At 36.7% G+C, this 20320-nt stretch overlaps 1 protein-coding gene across 3 annotated transcripts in view; it reads left to right on the top strand.

Annotated features, from left to right (window-relative positions):
- pkp4 (plakophilin 4) overlaps positions 1–20320 on the top strand; it is a 57590-nt gene that overhangs the window by 20744 nt on the left and 16526 nt on the right. For 2 of the 3 annotated variants that reach the window (XM_051111973.1, XM_051111975.1), the window contains 7 exons: positions 2040–2074; positions 2852–2974; positions 5966–6162; positions 8883–9315; positions 17522–17680; positions 17798–18008; positions 18470–18602. In XM_051111973.1, the coding sequence (XP_050967930.1) occupies positions 2040–2074; positions 2852–2974; positions 5966–6162; positions 8883–9315; positions 17522–17680; positions 17798–18008; positions 18470–18602 (1291 nt within the window). The remainder of the gene's footprint in view (positions 1–2039; positions 2075–2851; positions 2975–5965; positions 6163–8882; positions 9316–17521; positions 17681–17797; positions 18009–18469; positions 18603–20320) is intronic. The other variant, XM_051111974.1, reaches the window with a different exon arrangement.

Genomic DNA, 20320 nt, shown 5'->3' with positions numbered 1-20320 from the left:
ATGGTCGGCACAGCATCGACTTTTAGTTTCAGTCTTTCTGAAAATCCTGTGTTGAATTGTGCCTTGTTTGTAAACAAATCCATGGTAAAATGAAGTAAACAAAGGACCAAGTTCTTACTGATGCAGTCTGGAACTTCAGTAAAAATAAAGTTCATCCACTCATTCCTTATGTTAGAATCAGAAGGAGAGCAATGCAAAGACCACAACTTGACACTGCATAGCATCTTGATGTCTTAAAGGGGTCATCGGATGCTAAGTTCACTTTTACATGTTGTTTGTGTGTTGGCAGTGTATGTACAAATCTACCCTATAATGATAAAAAAAAAATGCAATGGTTTTTAATTCATCTGTAAAAATAATATCCCCTTTTTCAAATCGAGCCATTCTCAGATGCCTGTCGGTGTGCCGTCACACCGACAGAGCGCGCTCCCACAATAGTTAATTGACATGAGCGTCTTACCTCAGATCAGCTGTCACAGTCCGCCCTCTTTGTTTTGATGCCGGAACAGAAATGTAAGTTAGAGAAGAATATCTCTGATTGAGTGATTGAGGTGTTGTGTTGCTGGATGTAATAATGAACATAGTGGTCGTCATTTACTCCCGACAACTGAGCAGCTGAAGATGCAGTAGATTACGTTTGTTTGTGAAGGGAATGCACCTCCTGATCTACATATATCCGTCTATGTTCACGCGAATCATTCGTGATCCAGCTTCACTTACAGCAGAAGTGAGTATAAGGGTTTTTTAATGAATCTTTGCGATCGCCTTTCGTAATAATGTGCTAGTTAGCAAGTTTAGCGGCTAAACGTGGCTAAATGTGGCTAAAGTAAACAGGCTCGTCTCTCCACGGAGAGAAGAGAGGGGCGGGACGGGGCGAGCAGAGCTCATTTGCATTTAAAGCTGCCTCGACCAGAATGAGATGATTTTTCCAAAGCTGATTTTGGCAAGGTAAAAAGGGTGTTGTTTTATACAACCATTGAGAATTTTTAACCAAAGTATATTATAGACTTTTCGTTAAGACCCTGAAGAATCATATCAACTTGTGGAGAATGGGCATCCGATGAGCCCTTTTAGAGCCATCTTTATTGTTTGGTTTCTGCATAGACCTGCGTTTGGCTCTCTCGTTATTTACCCACTATGTGTGCAAATCAGTGAGCGGGGCTAAACAGGCAATGATGTAGAAGCAGCCATTGATTGGTGTTTAGCCACACTATTATGTCATAAAGTGGCACATTCCTCAACCTGTCGTTTTGGCAGACTGGGTTCAATATAAGCCATTTTTAGACTAACAAGAAGTTTTGAGTTCTAAAACTTACAGGATATTTTTATAATACAATGACCTGTTATATGTCAAAAGATCAAGGGGCTTTTGATTTCTCAGGTCATGACTCCCTTAATTATACATGGTGTGTCACCCACCTTATATTTTGCCATGTTGAAATGGCGTGGTTCGTTTAAGCAAACATCGAAGAGCGTCCTCATGCTTGTTGGCTTTCACCTGTGTAGATACACTAGTAGTTGTTTGCTGATGCAAAGACCGAACATTAGACAATGAACCACACTTATTATAGTGCTTTTCCAATAACTAGGAGAATCATTAACTGAAGAAGTACTGAATACACCTTTAAAAGTTTATAGTGTTGTATCAATTTATTTTATGTTTCATTAGGTTTATCAGTGGGGGCGATCTAAAAATGTCCACCTTGTTATGATGATTTTTATAGTAAGCAAGTGAGTGTGTATTTAACATCAGTATAAAATGGTCTCTTTAATAAATATTTTTTTTAGCTTCATAACCTTGAGATCAAGACTGTTTAATTAGAGCAAATTAAATTGTAAAACTGTCAGCTGTGTTACTTTTCTGAAGGCATAATTATACTTATATTAAAATTAATTAATTGCCATAATATATTACTACTTAAACACAATATCGGTCTGCTTTAAAATCAGCTGAAAGGCACTGGTTTCATATAATACCTCAGATGCATTGTGTACCGTGTATGACATTGTTCTCTTTTCTCATGTCTTCATTTTTCCAGCTCTTCTGAGAAGTCCCTTCTGTGGAGATCTGCAGGTATTTTTGTCTAGTTGCTATTTTTTCTTGTCACCTGTTGTAAATAAAAAGCAGGCAGAACAATGACATTTTAGACAGCACTGCAGTCACGTACATACAGGACAGATCACATAGTCTAGCTCAGAACGATGGCTCCTTAGATGGTTGAGCTGGCTGATTTTTATACTCAAGGCTCTCTGAAGCATTTAGAGGACATTTGTGCTACATTTTTTGCCTGAACTATTTTTCTCAGTGTATTATGGATTTAGTTACAGTGTCCCAAAGCTGCACAATGTTGGCTATGTTATTGCACAATATAATATTATAATATTGGGTATTTTTAATATGACACTGATATCGGAAGAACTGTGCCAAAAGCTCTTTTAGTCAAGACAAACACTGTGTTGTGGGTTCTGGGCTTTTTCTTTTCATTCTGCTCTAAAAAAAGAAAACAGACACTGCGGTCTTGTGATCTGGTCACCCAACTTAATGAACAATATCCCATGAATTATTCCAGTGAACTACATTTGAAATCTCTTTTTCTCTTTCTAAATCCTCACGAAGCAGCTAAAACTCTTTTCTACCATTTTCTTCAGTTTTAATTCCTATTGTTGTCTCTTACAGTGAGCGTATGAAAACACAATAGACCACTTTTACTTTATCTGTTAATGACTTTTATTATAGGTAAATGATGGCATATTTTAGGTTAAGTATGTCAAGGGATGAAGGTAACTGCATCTTGATTATTTTCTTCAATACTTAAACCTGCTCACAGTGTGTTAACCCTTCGGTCATCAGAATCCTCAGGTGCAGGTGTGTCTAAGCCATCGGATGGTTGCTCATCGCCTACATTTGGGGTCAGAGGTCAGGGGTTACTTTACTCTCCTGAATTGGAACAGATCTCCCTGCGTGAAAGTGAGGGTCTGTTCATACACACTACATATTGCCTTCTGTGAACAATTTATACTCGTAATGATGCCTTAATGCAATATTCCAAGTTAAATACAACTAAAGATCTATGGGCAGCATCTGTGGCCTACTGTTGATTACTGTTGATGTCTCTTATTCTCATCAAAGCTGCATTTATTTGATGAAAATGGCAGTAAAAACAGTAATACTGTGAAATTACAATTTTAAAAAATTACATTTTAAGATATTTTAACATGTTTTTTTTTCATTCCTGCGATGATAAAGCCATTTCTACAGTCTTCAGTGTCACATGATTCTTCATAAATCTTTCTAATATGCTGTTTTGTTAATAAAGTAAACCTTTCTTGTTATCATCACGCCTGTAACCTGGGGAAAAATAAATAGTGTGGACACTTTTTTCGAATTCTTAAATGAATTCAGTTCAAAAGAACATTTATTTAAAATGAAAATCTTTTGTAACATTATAATTGTCTTTACTGTCATTTTTTGGGCAAATTTAATGCTTTCTTGTAGGTGTAAAAAGTCTTTATACACCTACATTGGAAACCTAGCTGGGATACATTGCATTTCATAAGCTAATTACATTTTGTAATCCTTTTGAAGCAGACCGCTTTTATAGGTGTATGAAAGTCTGGTTATGTTTTGCCAATGTAATACTTGTTAAAGAAGTTTGCTCCATGCAAACAGTACAGTAGAGTAGTTGTTTTATTTTATTACTGTGCATACAGTATAGTAAGCAAAAACCATTACAGTATAGTAATGTACCAAAATACATTAAAGATAAATTACATCCACTTGCATCTTTGCACTATGGTACTGCTGCTTTTGGACAGAAAACACTTCTGATGTTAGAGGATTGGTTCACTTCCAAAATGAAACTGTCCTGATAATTTACTCACCCCCACATCATCCAAGATGTTCATGTCTTTCTTCAGTCGAAAAGAAATTAAGATTTTTGAGGAAGACATTCCAGGATTTTTCTCCATATATTGGACTTGAATGGGAGCCAACAGTTTGGCGGCCCAAATTGCAGTTTTAATGCTGCTTCAAAGGGCTCTACATGATCACAGCTGTAGAATAAAGGTTGTATCTAGTGAAACGATCTTTCATTTTCTAAGAAAAATACAAATTTACCCAGGAAAATTTTTGCTTATCTAGTAAATATATTTGGAATTTTTAGAATTTTTAGATATTTTGACTAGAAACAAGACAAAAATACTAAGTAAGATAAGCAATTTTTTTTTTTTTTGCCGTGCAGCTAAGTAATTTGAAATGTAGCTATAGTGTCATGGCTGATCTCACTTTGCTGGAAAATTCAAAAAACCATGCGCTGCACAGATGTCTCAGTCTGTGTCGCATACCATGATTTTGGTGAGGACATTACACATTCAAATGATTTATAAAGGGAGGTGTTGTCACCATTATTGGAGGCGTTTTTGAATGCAAATGACCATGAATGTGAACAAGCATGATGCTTAAGAACATGTGGGATTTATCAACCATGATTACTTACTGGTGTGCGTAAGAACCGCATACACACATTTGATAAATATGGATTTTTTTGTACTTGCACACATTCTAATTTTCATTCGTAGGACAAAATATAGAACCTTTTCTACGCATTGTTGATAAATGAGGGCCCTGGAATGTTTTCCTCAAAAAAAAAAAAATTTCATTTTCATTCTGAAAGTGAACTTCTCCTTTCAGGTGTTGTGGGTATACTTAAAATTATGTGATCTGAAGGTAGGCCTCCACTTTTAACAGAATTATTGTATACATTAGGACTTTTACACTACCAAGATGTAAGAAGATGATACCAATACCAGTGAAAATAACTCTTATTTGAGCATACTCTGTAATTTACATAATTACATAATCATATCATTATAATCCAATCAAAATAAAACAATAGCATGCAGCCTTCAGTGATTTTTCAATTAGGTAAACATAATTTTTAAGCTTTTCAAATAAGTATTTATATAAAAAAAAAGGTCAAAGTACAAATAAGCACATTAAGAGCAGCGAATGCTGTCTTCTTTTTCTTGAAAATGTTTTATTAAATCTTAAATGTGCATTAAGTAGCTTGGTGCTCGTTTTAAAAAGTTAGCATATTAAAAAAAATGTTTTTGTGACACAATTCAGTGTGTACACTCACTGTACCCATAATAACTTTATATAAAAGTGTTTTAATCATACCTTTTTTTTTTTTTTTTTTTATCATACATGGCGCGGGTACCTCCGCGTATTTCGCCATGTTGAAATGACGTAACCCGAAAATCCTTACGCTCATTGGCTGCTGGCTCTGTCTGGTAGCGTAGTGTTGTTTGGTGACGCAAAAGCGAAAGTCAAACAATGGAACACGACCGAAGAAGCAGAAATGGTCTGAATCCTGAAGTCAGAAAGACCGACAAAGACAAAAACGAGCGCAGACGTAGATTCAGCGTACACAGGATGGAAAGATTTGATGACGGATGTAATGTTTTTGGACAGGTAAATGAATTAATTATTGTGTAGACCGCTTTTTAAGTAATTTACATGCAACTCAGAGACGATCGTACTGAATCACGTCGATAGATGGCAGTGCAGCTTCTAAAAACATTGTGTTAGCAAAGCGCAGCGATGCTAACGCTAACTAAACGTTTAATTTTGGTCTGTTTACATTAAAACGGGACATAAACGATTGTTTACACAAAAACGTTACAGCTGCACATGAAGAACCAGTTGCACCAGTTACCGATGTTGCAGTAAAAGTGGTATCAAAACCTATTTATGTTTATTGTCTCATTTATTTTTACAAAGTCAAAGACGGGTCGTTATTAATTAATAAACAACAGGCCACAGCTATTGCTAGAACTTGGGTTGTATTTAACCTAGCAATCCATAGTTCAAACAGAATTATTTTACCATTTCTGCACAGAAAATATTTTGTCTATCTCAGTATTTTTTCTGGCGTGCTTTTCTTTTGCTGTTTCCTTTGCTCAGGGTCTGCGCCAAACTCACGCAGCTCTACTCAAATGAATTCGTATTCAGATAGTGGATATCAGGAGGTGAGTGGTTACTATAGTAACACAGTGACGCCCAGACGATCGGAAGGGAGGTCCCAGTCGACAAGCTCCGCCCCCAGCGGAAGCCCCACCCTCGCCATGAGTTCTAGGGCTGAAGGACAGGCCTCAGCACAGGTATAAACACAAATACACAGATGAATTGCTTAATTTAACTTTGCATAGGTTATTAGGCTTTTCTAAATGTCATTAGGTCTAAATTATATATGTGCAGTTTTAGCAGAGGTTTTATTTATTTATATTTTCCGACCTGAGAAGTCAGAATGGTCTTAAATAATCACTAAACAAACTGTAAAATACTGCGTTTGTAAATACATTGCGTGCACGAAGTTCTTTCGGCAGCCTAGCGGCGCCATCTATCGGCAGTGTGCCCGACATCCTTTGCATCTCAGACAGGCAAATGCTGGTAAATAAGTATGCTAGAAAATGAAACGGTGTTTCTCGGCATCTAGTGCGATTATCAAATCCGAAATGCTGTTAATTATAGAAATACGCAGTCTGACGCGCTACGTATTTTAGTGTGAAGCGCGGCGCTGTGTTTGTCTAAACGCGAGTATCCGGTGTTTTTTTATTATTATTATTTTTAGAGTAGTTTGTTTTGAAGTAAACTCCATCTCTTATAACTCCGTCGCTTATAACATGCTGCTTAAAACCCAGCATGTGCCAATAACCATCTGCCAAAATTACTCATCAGAATCGTTTTTGTCAACAAAATATAAGCTAGAAGAACTTCCTGTTTTCCACCCAAATAAAAGCTATCTAGGTATCACGTTTGAAAGCAAAAATCCAGATAATATTAGTATTATTATAGAGGGGTTGCACTTACTTCACGATTTGGTCAGTTACCCTAATGCGTGGCCATATTGGTGATACTCGGATGTAAACAACAGAGTGGATTGCATGGTTAATGTACTACTGAATACGCTGTTCTATTAGGTTTAGATTAGATTTATGCTGTCTAAACCACAGAAAAAATGTGTGGAAGCTGCTAAATCAAATAGAGAAGGACTTTGTAAGCAGGAAAGGGCGCAATATTTTGATAAACTAAAGTTAATAGGTGCTAAAGATACATACGAGCAGTATTAAGTAAGATATTAGCCTAATATTTCACCTACCTGACCGGAAATTATAAGAGCAAACACAAATGTTTTCAAGATTCTTGCCCTGAAAATCCTGCCCTGGTGAAAAAACCAGCATATGCTGGTAGGTATGTTTTGATGCTGGGATGCTGGTTAGGTAGGTTTTGATGCTGGTTTAAGCTGGTCCTTTGCTGGTTTATGCTGGTCCTTGACCAGCAACGTGACCAGCAAAAACCAGCTAAGGACCAGCTTAAACCAGCTAAGGACCAGCATAAACCAGCAAAGGACCAGCATAAACCAGCATCAAAACCTACCTAACCAGCATTCCAGCATCAAAACATACCTACCAGCATATGCTGGTTTTTCAAACCAGGGTGGTTCAGTTTGAGCAACCACAAATGCTTGTTGTTCCCTTAGACAGTTTCTGCACTCTTCTCCTTAATTTGTTATAACTTTTAGCAGTCTATTGTACTCCAAATGCTTCTCCCGGTCTGGGGTGCGTTTCCCTTACAACAACGTAACTGATCAACCTCCATAGTACGATGCATTGTTGTGGAAATGAGCTAGCTAGTCACAACTGTTTCCTGAACACGGTCACATCTCCGTCGTTTGAACCACATTAGTTTAACAATGTAGGGCTGTTGTTAATGACGTTACAGAGTAATAACTTATGTTACTTAACTGATTAGAGATCTCTAAAATGCAGCTATATTAAACACCTGATGACTAATTTTTTGTTCACTGTCATTTCGCTTTATTTGATGTTTTTTATTCATCGAGGGTTCCCTCTTATGTCACACTCCGGGGTTCCCTTAGGATTTTATGTACATGCACACTATTCAAAAACTGCACTTACAGAGGAACCTTAAAAATACATTGATTAAAATGCATTTATAATTAGATCGAGTGAAAGATATAGATTGTACTGCATGTTAGCTTGCTTATTCTAATTTATTGAGCCCATATGTGTTACTAACAAGGAGCTATGCTTCTAACAACAGGTCAAGAGCTGTAGTTCCAATCATGTCAGTTTGTGACGCTATTTGCAAATGTTCGTTTGAACTATGGTTTTGGGAAATACCGAATCGTTGAACTATGTTGGTAACAACGGAACTCGTGACCATAGTTGGCTAACGATGCTTTTGGGAAACACACCCCTGACCAATTAGTACAGTCCAAAACATGACAGTAATTGACCATTTTCAGCAGCAATAATCAGCAGAACATGTTTTGTTTGATTCTTTGGCATTGTTTACGTTCAGTGCAGCCAATACGGCTGATTGATGATGGTTTGTGAAAGCACTCTATTATAGATATTACTCTGTAATATAATTTATTATTGTTATTAAATATTCTGTTTATTTAGTGTTTTATAGTACATTCTGTATTATAGTGTATTATGCATTTTGTTAAACTTTCTATTATATTAAAACTCCTGAAATTCCTGAAACTTTAAATACCTGTTGCGTGAAGGTGGATCATATGAAAATTACTTTGTCCTTCTGTGTGACCCTTCTTCAAGATTTAATTTTGTGTTTAATTTTGAGGCTAAATGTGGAAATGTTCTTGCATAGAGCCCACAGAGGGCTGGTTCAGGTTATCCTTCTTTTTTGTCCTTAGCTGATCTCAATCCTTTATCTTACAGTATTTTTACAAAACAAAATCCCTTTTGAATATTTCAGTTATAACTGTATAATCACAGTGTAGTGTGTATGTGTAATGGTTATAGTGTTTGATTGTATATAATCTGTTTTCCAGGTGGGCAGCAGTGGCCGTGTCATGAGACGTGTCAGTTCTGTACCCTCTCGTGCCCCATCCCCACTCTACACCCCGTCTCCCCCTGCGTCTCGCCAGCCTCTGCGTACTTCTCTCGGAAGCCCTTATGGCTCACCTATAGTCTCAGAGCCCCGTCCACTACCTAGCATATTTCCTGGCACCACCTTGCCTCCTGCCTCCAGTCATGCCCCGGACCCAGTACACTCCAGCTACTTGGGACGGCATGGAAATGGGACGGGGTCGGAGTCTGAGTCACCAACGCTCCTGCGGGCCGGTATGACCGCTCAGCCTCAGCAGTACGGGACCCTGGGGAAGCACGATACACGTGCATATGACAGCACTCACTCTTCTTTCGGGTCTCGGGCCTATGACATCTTTGAGAGGATGGTTCTGTCAAGACCGGATAGCCTTACAGGTAGGTTACACACACACTGTCCTGTTTTATAGGTACACTAGAGAATACACTAATTTTGAAAAGTTTGGGCTCAGTAAGATTTTATTTTTTGCTAAATGAATTTATATTTTTATTCAACAAAGAATAAAAAAATGTTAAAGGGTTAGTTCACCCAGAAACGAAAATTCTGTCATACTCACTGTCATGTTGTTCCAAACCTGTAAGACCTTCATTCATCTTCGGAATACAAATTAAGATATTTTTAATGAAATCTGAGAGCTTTCTGAGCCTTATAGACAGCAATGCAACTGACAAGTTCAGTGCCCAGAAAGGCAGTAAGGACATCATTAAATAAGCCATGTGACATCAGTGGTTCAACATTTTCTTGAAGCAATAAGAATATTTTTTGTGCAGAAAGAAAACAAAAACAATGATTTTATTCAACAATTTCTTCACTTCCGTGCCAATTAATGACAGAATTTTCATTTCTGGGTGAACTATCCACTAATTATCCACTATTACTGTTTGTACTGTATTTTTAATGGAAAAAATCCATAAGATATGAGAATAAGAGATTTCTTCCAAAAGCGTAAAAACGTCCTAATACCAAACTTGACTTAAAACAACGCTTTTCTGATTCATAAAACTTTATTCCATAAAGTTTAAATCCATAAAACGATTTTCTCCTTTATCCTGACCCAGCCAGAACTCTATCAAACACAATTTCTGCACCACTCTTGAAAAGTTACGGATTTGAGGACACAGATTTTGAATATGTGTGAAACTTTCTTAGCGTTGTATATGCACTATATTATACGAGGATTAGTAATGCTGTCACTTATCAGTGTGTGTTTGGTTCGGATTATAAAATCTTCCCTGGCTTAAGAAGGTATTTCTCTCCTGAAAATCCTCTCATGAGGTGAATTTTCAAAACTTGGAAAAAAAAATGTGAGGAATTCATTAAGCATTTCAGTCTAGTCTATGACATAGTGTACACTGTCTGTTAAAATCTCAATTACAAAAGAAAACTTCACACATCTCTGGACATAAACGCAGGGAGACTGACACAAATTGGTTCTCATAAAAGTGCAAAAAAGGATCCTAGTTATTGCTCCTACCCCAATGATCATAACCCCCTTATTATGAGATGCCGTGTGCGCATATGAGTTTGTGAATTGAAATTGCTGAGATGCATTAATACAGGGCCTGTATAAGATATTGTTTCAAAATTGTATTATGATCTCAATTCCATCGGCGATAAACATCCATGTGAAACTGGAGCTGCATGGATATTGACTGTATAAATGTGTGTGTGTGGGTGTATGTGCGCATGTCTTCATGCTTTTGTGCTCTAGTGTTTTGTAGGATTACTCCGATGATAATCTCAGATTCTGGCTCTGTGGGAGACTTTCTCAGATCTGCCCCACTGCCCCATTTATGCCGTATTTCTCTGTAGATCATGCATGATGTAAAACCTTTGAAAACTATGCTTTCAACTCCCAGCCCTTCAGAAAGAACTATTGCTGAATTTGGAGATGTACGAAGCGATTAGAAATTTATGAAAGACAAACTCTCTGAATTCTGCATGGCTGTTCCGAACCAGTGAGCTGTGCAGCTTTGTTCAGTTCACACTTTGCGTTATTATATTGCCAGTGTCTGATTGACATGTGAAAAAAGTTCTTTGAGAACCCAGTTGAGGCACTTCTATGCTAATGTTACACTGACTCAACATTTAGTCATTGTATAAAGACAAAGTCGGGCTATTTGCTTATTCTTTTGAACATGAAGTACCATGGCAATACCATGGTATAACCAAGCAGCTTGAATAATGGAAATACCAACGTATTTGACTATGGTAATCATTACGTACCCTAAAAACGAACACTGTACAATGGTTTTGAGATTCTGATTCTCAAGCTCTGGATTTTGATCTAATTTCATTCTAATTCACTCTGGTTTATTGTCTGTGTTCAGCTTACACATGAAAACTCTCTAATTAGGGCCCAAGCACCGATGGTGCGAGGACGCTACTGGAATTGCTCAGATTTTTCTTCTTCTCCAAATTTTTCTTCTTCCCCATTTTTGAGGGCCTAAAAATGCTTGAAAACTCATAAAACTTTGCACACATATGAGTTTCAGAAGTGGGCATGACAAAATGACTTGATAGCACCACCTATATACCCTGCGTTCCATTCGGAAGGGCTCATCCTTGCGCCCTAATCCCTTTAAAGGGGTTACCCTCCGGAGTGAGAGCTTTGAAGGGTTGAAGGGTGTAGGGGACCAAACAGCTGTTTCTTGAAGTGCCTTTCAGCGCAAAGGATCATGGGGGCCCAAAGTGTCCATCAGTTGTACACTTTGAAATCCTTAATTCTGAAGGGCCCTTTGAAGTGGCCAGTTTTGAGCACTTCAGTTTGGAACGACCCTTCAATGTGGTGGCCATGATTGTTTTCACTCCAAAGTACCCTTCGGGGGGATATATCCCGTTTGGAACGCACTGAAAATTTAAACGAAGTGCCCTCGAGCTGTGTTTCACATACATCTACGAAATGACATATGAAACACACCAATACCTACAAAAAAGTCCTTTGGTATAAAGTCCGAAACCCAACAGGAAGTCTATTATTTAGAATTTTCTCTGCAAGTTTTGTGCCGTTTTTGCCATTTTCAGGAGTTGTATTTAAACAGACTCTTTCTAGAGATTTAAACAGATCAACACCAAATTTGGTGTAATCTAAAGCCCTTTGTGACATTTGCAAAGATCTTGAGTGTTCGTTGAAGGGTGTGATGGCCGTGTCCGTGACGGCCTGACAAACTTCAATGTTTAGCCATGAAAAAGGAAGTTGTTATAATTCAGGCATACAATGTCTGATCTCCACCAAAATTCACGTTTGATAAAAGTCCTGTCCTGAATACATGCCCATGACCATATTCAGTTATAGTCATAGCGCCACCTGCTGGCAACAGGAAGTGACATGTTTTACGCTCTAACCAACTCCCCATGAAAATTTAATGACATCAATGTTATATTTGGTCAGTCTACACTAAAAGCCTTTGCAATGTTAAATTGAGAAGATCTTGAGTTTATGTTGAAGGGTGTGTCTGTGGCAGCCTGACAAAGTTCGATGTTTCACCATGTAAAAGGAAGTTGTTATAACTTAGCCATACAATGTCCGATCTGCCCCAAACTTCACCCGTTCGATAAGAGCCCTGGCCTGAAGACATCTAAAGGCCAATAGTCAGCTATAATCATAGCGCCACCTGTTGGCAACAGGAAATGAGTTGTTTTACACTAACTGAAACATACCATGTTCAATCTGCACTAAATTTGCACTAAACTGGCTTGAAGATTGGGATCTACATGCCAATATTCAGTTATAGTCATAGCGCCACCAGCTGGCAGCTGGAAGTTTGGCTCATATAAATGACTTTGACATATTTCCCCTATATTTACCACTTTAAATGCACACTGCACACTGTTCGTTGTTTTCCTAAAGCCACCGGGTGGCGGTGAACCTGTGTGCGAGGACCCTTTCAACGTTGCTTGCAGCTTTAGTTCTTTTTTGAAATTCATGAAAAGAACCAGCATAAAAGAGTCATTCGTCTGAGGAATCAGGCAATACTGTTTGTTTTTTATTCACTAGAAGAACTGGATTTCACACTGGTTGCATTGTTTTTGCATGCAGCCTGTGAATACCTTTCTAGCCATTATTTCACAATAGACTGTCCTTTCTTTGCTTCACATCAGTACAACCTTAAACTCACATTCACACTCATTCTTTGCCATAATGAGTTTTTTTGCCAGCAAAGCTAACAATGTAGATCAAGTGAGTATAGTTATCAGATGATACAATTATCTCACAGTGGCCAGATATTGCCTAATTAATCAAACTGGTCAATATATCTGCCTATCAGTACTGACCGAAATGTCTGATGATAGGTTTCTGATTAAGTAGTGGTCAGATGTGTTCCATTGAAAGGTCTTGTTGTGAATGTCAGTCGTGCAAGGTTGTGTGGTTATACATGCCCTACAGCTTTTAAAACTATTATACACTAATGAGCATACTGTACAATGTCAGTACAAGCATTCACAAGGTTTGTAAGTAGATTCAGTAATTATGCTCCAAGAGTTGGGTAATTGGGTATGCAATTTTGGGTAGGCGTTCATGAGCAAATCTATTGTATGCTGTTTGCCATGAAATCATGTGTGGGAGAAAGGCTGAAACCTCTGGCTAATTCATCTAAATTGCACAATTAATTGTATGCGTTTCTCTGATTGTGTCAGGCAAACTGACAATCACATCACTAACGGCAACACAACATAGTGCCTTCTTTCAGTATAACACTGAAACCAACTCTCGTTCTTAGCTGCTGCAGAATACGCCTTGTTCTTGCTCAAGGTCATTATCTCTCACAGATACATCTGAAGGTGTGAAAGTCCAGTGGAGTAGTTAATTACAGCAGATTGTTTTTATAAAATACAACTTACATCTCCACTTGAAGACTTGAGAGCTTCATTTGCTTAGTGAAGCACAGCAAAAGTCTTCCTTATGTAGCTGTACAGCTGCTAGACTGGTTTTGCTGATGAGCAAAAATTTCGCCAGCTAGACCGACACCTAATCAGCACAAATGAGCCTGGACAGAAATTCATGCTGGTTTATGTTGATCCTTTCGGTAGAGTTTAAATGTTTTGATAAATTGTGTATAGATTGGATAAACCAGTCAAAAGAGTGGATTTGTGAATGGGTTATTGAAGTATGATACTGGTCAAGTTTGGAATAATTAATATTTTTAAATGTTTTTGGTAAGTCTGTTATGCTATTATTTTGATAAGTCTATTATTCTCACCACATCTATATAAATATTTGATCCAAAATATTAAATCAGTAATATTGTGAAATATTATGGCAAATTAAAAGAACAGATTTTGTATGTAATGAATTTTTAGCAGCCATTAGTGTTACATGAGCCTTCATAAATCATTCTGTTATGTGCTGATTTGGTGCTCAAGCAACATTTCTTATTATTATCAATGGTAAAAGACAGTTTCTGCTGCTTAAATTTTTTTATTAAATCTGTGATGCACTACCATTCAAACGTTTGGTGCAAGTAGATTTAGGTTTAAATGTTGAAATAATAATCAAATAGAATATTAAATAAATAAAATGTATAAATAAATTATTTATTAAAGACACATGACAGTAAAGACACATATAATGTTACAAAAAATGTATTTCAAAATAAATGTTGTTTTTTTAAACATTATTTTCAATAAAGTATCCTTGCAGTTTCCACAAAATTATTAAACAGCAAAATATTGATAATCATAAGGACAATAATAATAACTGAGCACCAGTTATATTAGATGAAGACTAGATTAATGGCTGCTGAAAATTTTGTTTTGCCATCACAGGAATAAATTCCATTTAAAAATATATAAAAATAGAAAACAGTTCTTTTAAACTGAAATAATATTTCACAATATTACTGATTTTATTGTATTGTAATAAAAAAAGGAAACTTGGACAGCATAAGAGCCTTCTTTCATAAACATTAAAAAGTATTAATAGTTCCGAACTTTTTCCACTAGTGTATAAACTCGTGAAATTTGCTAACTGTATAAAATATATATATATATATATATATATATAGTTTGAGATTGCCTAATATGTGTGTGTAATTATTATGTATATATAAATACAAACATATCCATGGATATATTTAGTATATGTATATGTATTTATTATAATTTTTATATAATTTATATTTTAAATAGATAAAAATATTTTGTACATAACATATTTCTCTTAAATATATACATTAATTTGTGTGTATTTATATATACATAATTACACAGTACACACACAAAAAAACCTACACAAACTTTTTTGTAAGCTATTAATCGCGATTAATCATTTGACAGCGTAACTATCTAAAATATAGTTCTGTCATGAAACTTTAGATGGCTTGGGCTGATGAGTCATTAATGCAAACTGATGATATTCACAGTAGAGCTGTAATCGGGCCTTAAAAGTTAGGCCCGACAGTGCAAGAGCCCGACAAGTATATTTTGATTGACAGCTTTTTAAAAGCCCGAACCCGTTTACAGCCCGACATTATTAAAATGTGCGCAAGCACACAGCTCTTTTGCCTTTTGTCAAGAATGAGTCATTTATACATGTTTTAACATAATTTATTAATGACTAACGTAGGCTATAGACCACTTGGAAGTTGGAACAAATTAATATAAGTCCTCTGTGACATCTTAACATCTTAGCACTCTAAATATGCGTACACTTAGCCTATAAATAGGCCAACGCCCCAATAAAAAAGACTTTTCTTAACAAATTAAATTAAGGTAAGTTCTAAATTAAGATGGGTTTTTGGCAATAACGAAATTATTCGGTCCTGCGCTCACTGATGGTGAGTCCAGCAGCACTGAACACCCTTTTACTGCTGCTGCGGCTGCCCGGGATGCATAGTACTGATCTGGCTAATTGTGCCAAAACGTAATTACCAGAGGCAAGCCTCCGTTTCACGTTCATTTTCACAACTTCCTCGCGCTAATCGAAACGCATCACATGACCGCTAATTTACCTGGCAAGCCGGAGTGCAAGCCCGAGCCCAGCCCAAGCCCGTGTAAAATGATATAAATTAAGCCCGAGCCCGACCGAACCCGTCGGGTCCCGTCGGGTCCCATCGGGTTCGGGCAAAGATCTTCAGCTCTAATTCACAGCATTAAACTACTTGGCACAAGCTGATTGGTTCATGTTGCATACGCAGCCAATGAGCTTGCTGCTTTACATTTAAATGGCTGGTTAGCCTTCACTAGAGCAGTTTGTAGTGTGCTTTCAGAGTTCCTCTGAAACCCTCCACCTGTAGAAATCTCCAGCAGTATGTCTTAAATACTTAGAGCACCGTAATGGCATATGTATTGGCAGTAGCAAGTTCCTGTACGTCAGTGGTCTCAAACTCAATTGCTGGAGGGCCACAGCTCTGCACAGTTCTGCTCCAACACTAATCAAACACACCTGATCCAGCTAATCAAGGTCTTCAGGATTATTAAGAATTTCCAAGCAGGTGTAAGTTGGAGCTGGTTGGAGCTAAACTCTGCAGAGCTGCGGCCCTCTAGGAATTGAGTTTGAGACCACTGTTGTACTTGCTTTGCAGCAGCAGCAGCAGCAATAATCTACAGCAGGGGCACCCAATCTCGGTCCTGGAGTGCCGGTGTCCTGCAGAGTATAGATCCGACTTGCCTCAACACACCTGCCAGGAAGTTTCTAGTATGCCTAGTACCCGTTTTATTCATTTCATCAGAGAAAAGAATAAGTATGCATAATAATCAGGTGTAATCTATGTGCGACACCAAACTCTCAACAAGGAGAAATAGCACGAATAACTCCTGGAAACACCTGGACTGGTGCCAATAACACTAAGCTAACGGAGAGAGAGAGAGAGCTGCGGGGTCGTAGAAGAGATAGAATGCGGCGGACGAGCGTAGACAAGCAACAAAAATTAAATTACACTAAAAATAACAAAACCTGTTTTTATCAAATCATAATCTATATATAAAATGAATGAATACGCGAAATGTATTTACTTAAATAGCCTAATTAACAGATTAACAAAACGAAAGGAAAAGACTGAGTGTTTATATAAAATAGTCTATAGGCTAAGTATTGTGTTTATTGTTTGTACATTATAACATTTCGCTTTATTTACCGGCGTTATTTATAAATGTAATAATTTTGTGCTTATCTGTGTTTAACCTAAACTGTGACGTTAATGTAGACCTACATACCAGTATATCTAAATATGATTTATAAATATAATTTTATGCTTGACCTACCTCATTACCCTCCACTGGATGTATAATAAGCAGCAATAAACTACATTTTGCTATTTTATAATGCCTAGTCATACTTCTGTGGATATTTTGGTGAAAGTAACTCAAAAGTAACTTAAAAGTAGTGTAATGCATTACAATTCAGAGATAGTAATATTGTAATGTAACATTACTTTTAAAAGACAGTAACTAGTAATATATAATGTTTTACATTTTGGAAGTAATTTGCCCAACACTGACAACAACAGCAGCACAGAAGATCTGTTTGCCAAGACCAAATACATTAACATTGTCATATCCATTACCATGCTGAAATCTTCCAAGAGATGTTATGATAGAAATGTACTAAATGAACACTGTTGTGAATCTCTAATTTTCATCTAGGCTTGCAAACCTCTTATAGTCAGAACAGTCAATTAGGCCAAGACGCCCGCTCCCCTGACTGCCACGTCACACCAATCTATGAAGACAGAACCTTCCAGAATCCTCTGTACCAGAGCCCCACGCACGGCTCCCAGAGCGCTATCTCCAGAAACAATACAGGTATGTGACGAATGTCCTTCATGCACCACTGCTATCTTTGCAAACTCAGTGAATGAGTTCTGACATTTCCACAATGTTAATCTTAGCAGTGTCTGTATTGCTCACTCTCTCACTCAGGGTTTGGTACTTTACAAAGGACCACTAGTCAGTGTAGCACTCTGAGGTACCAGCGGGGGATATTCTCAATGGGCTCCATGGCAACACACTCTGACACCTATCGCCCCGCCCATTACCGCCAAAGTGACCCAAACTACACCAGGCATGCAGCTGCTGTTGACAACGCCGTCACACGCTCACCATCCATAGACAGCGTTCACAAAGACCCCAGGTGAAAAGCAGAACCCAGTGATTCCAAAATACATTATAGAAAGCTTCAAATGTAATCAAAGTCATTGAAGATTGAGATTTACTTGTAAATAAAACCTAGTGTGTGTCTTCCCATGTTGCCACATTATTCAAACACATTTGATTTGTTGAGCCTCCAAAACTTTTGTGCAACTTGCTTTGTAATCATATTTCTGGGCATGTTTATTTTGCAGACAGCACAAGAGCTTGTCAGAAAATGTAAACCAGAGTGCACATTTGCAGTGCATATTTTAATGACAAATACGATTGGGAAAAATAAAAGCTGGACTGATTTTTTTTATTCGTCTGTTTGTCCTGATGCTAATATGTAAACGCAAGTAATTATGTATATTTTATTAAAATCTGCAAACATTTATTTGTCAAATGTGGACTTTTTTTTAAAGGTGTTTGACATCTGTTTTCTCTGTGCCTGTCGGGTGTTAGGGAGTTTGCCTGGAGAGACCCCGAGCTGCCAGAGGTGATCCGAATGCTGCAGCATCACTTCCCTTCTGTCCAAGCCAATGCTGCAGCGTACATACAGCACCTCTGCTACGGAGACAACCGCATAAAGGCAGAGGTGTGGTAACACGCACACACACACACAAGCATGCAGTTGATTTACTGTAGTTTAAGCCTAACCCAAAGCCTGTCCATTGAGAAAAAAAGCATTATTCAAATGCTTTATGCACATTTGATTGGAAAAAGAGAAACCTTGGACACAAATCTGTGTAGTGCATGATGAGGCATCAATATTTATAGCTGCTATTCAAATGTTTGGGGTTTGAAAAATTAATGCTTTTAATTTAAGGCAAGGACACTTTACTTTATAAGTAACAGTAAAGGCAGTGATCAGTGACTGATGATAAGATGATGCAACAGTTTTTAATTTCAATTATGTGCTGGCCTCTTGAACTTTCTATTTATTAAATGTTTTATTCATCAAGGTTTCCACAAAATACTAAGAAGCACAGCTGTTTGCAGCATTTATAATTATAAGGAGCATTTCTTGAACCAAGGATCTTGTGACACTTGAGACTGGAGTAATGGCTGCTGAAAATTCAGCTTTGTTATCACTGGAATAATTTATATTTTAAATGATATTAAAATAGAAAGCATTTTTGTTATTTAAAATATATATTAACTATGTAACTGTTTTACTGTATGTTTGATTAAATAAATGCAGCCTTTGTGAGCATGAGAGACTCCTTTCAAAAACATTAAAACATCTTACCAACCCCAAACCAAAACTTTAATCAGTCTTCACTGAAGATATGTAACACCTAATTTATATGTTATATACACACTACCAGTCAAAAGTTTTTGCACAGTAAGATTTTTTTGTTTTTGAAATAATTCTCTTCTGCTCACCAAGCCTGCATTTATTTGATCAAAATACAGCAAAAGTGGTAATATTTTAACTATTTAAAATAACTGCTTTCTATTTGAATATATTTTAAATGTAATTTATACCTGTGTTCAAAACTTAATTTTCAGCATCATTACTCCAGTCTTCAGTGTCACATGATCCTTCAGAAATCATTCTAATATGCTCATTTGCTGTTCAAGAAACATTTTTTATTATTATTGTTATCAATATTTAATACAGTTCAGTACATTTTTTCAGGATTCTTTGATGAATAGAAAAGATCAGCATTTATCTGAAATAAAAAGCTTTATACACTGTACCAATCAAAAGCTTGAAGTCAGTGTGTACATATGTATACATATATATATATGTATGTGTATATATATATATATATACATATGTATATACTCATATATAATTTTTTTTTGCAGAAAAAAAATATAGAAATTAATACTTTTATTTAGCAAGGATGCTTTAAATTGATCAAAAGTGATGATGAAGACATTTCTAGTTTAAAAAAAATTCAATTTCAGATAAATGCTGTTCTTCGGAACTTTCTGTTTGTCAAAGAAACAGCTGTTTTCAACATAAAAGTTTTTTGAGCAGCAAATGAGAATATTAGAATGATTTCTGAAGGATCATGTGACTGGAGTAATGATGCTAAAAATTCAGCTTTGAAATCACAGGAATAAAAATTACATTGTAAAATATATTCAAATAGAAAAGAGATATTTCAAATAGTAAAAATATTTCAAAATGTTATTGTTTTTGCTGTACTTTGGATCCAATAAATGCATGGTGGCTTGGTGAGCGTTTTTTATTTCACAATATTACCACTTTTGCTGTATTTTTGATCAAATAAATGCAGGCTTGGTGAGCAGAAGAGACTTTAAAAAAAGCATAAAAATCTTACTGTTCAAAAACTGTAT

This window comes from Labeo rohita, chromosome 6, assembly GCF_022985175.1.
Source record: "Labeo rohita strain BAU-BD-2019 chromosome 6, IGBB_LRoh.1.0, whole genome shotgun sequence".
In the NCBI taxonomy this organism is placed as follows: domain Eukaryota; kingdom Metazoa; phylum Chordata; class Actinopteri; order Cypriniformes; family Cyprinidae; genus Labeo; species Labeo rohita.
The sequence above is the reverse complement of the archived record's forward strand: the minus strand, read 5'-3'. Positions and strand labels throughout refer to the sequence as shown.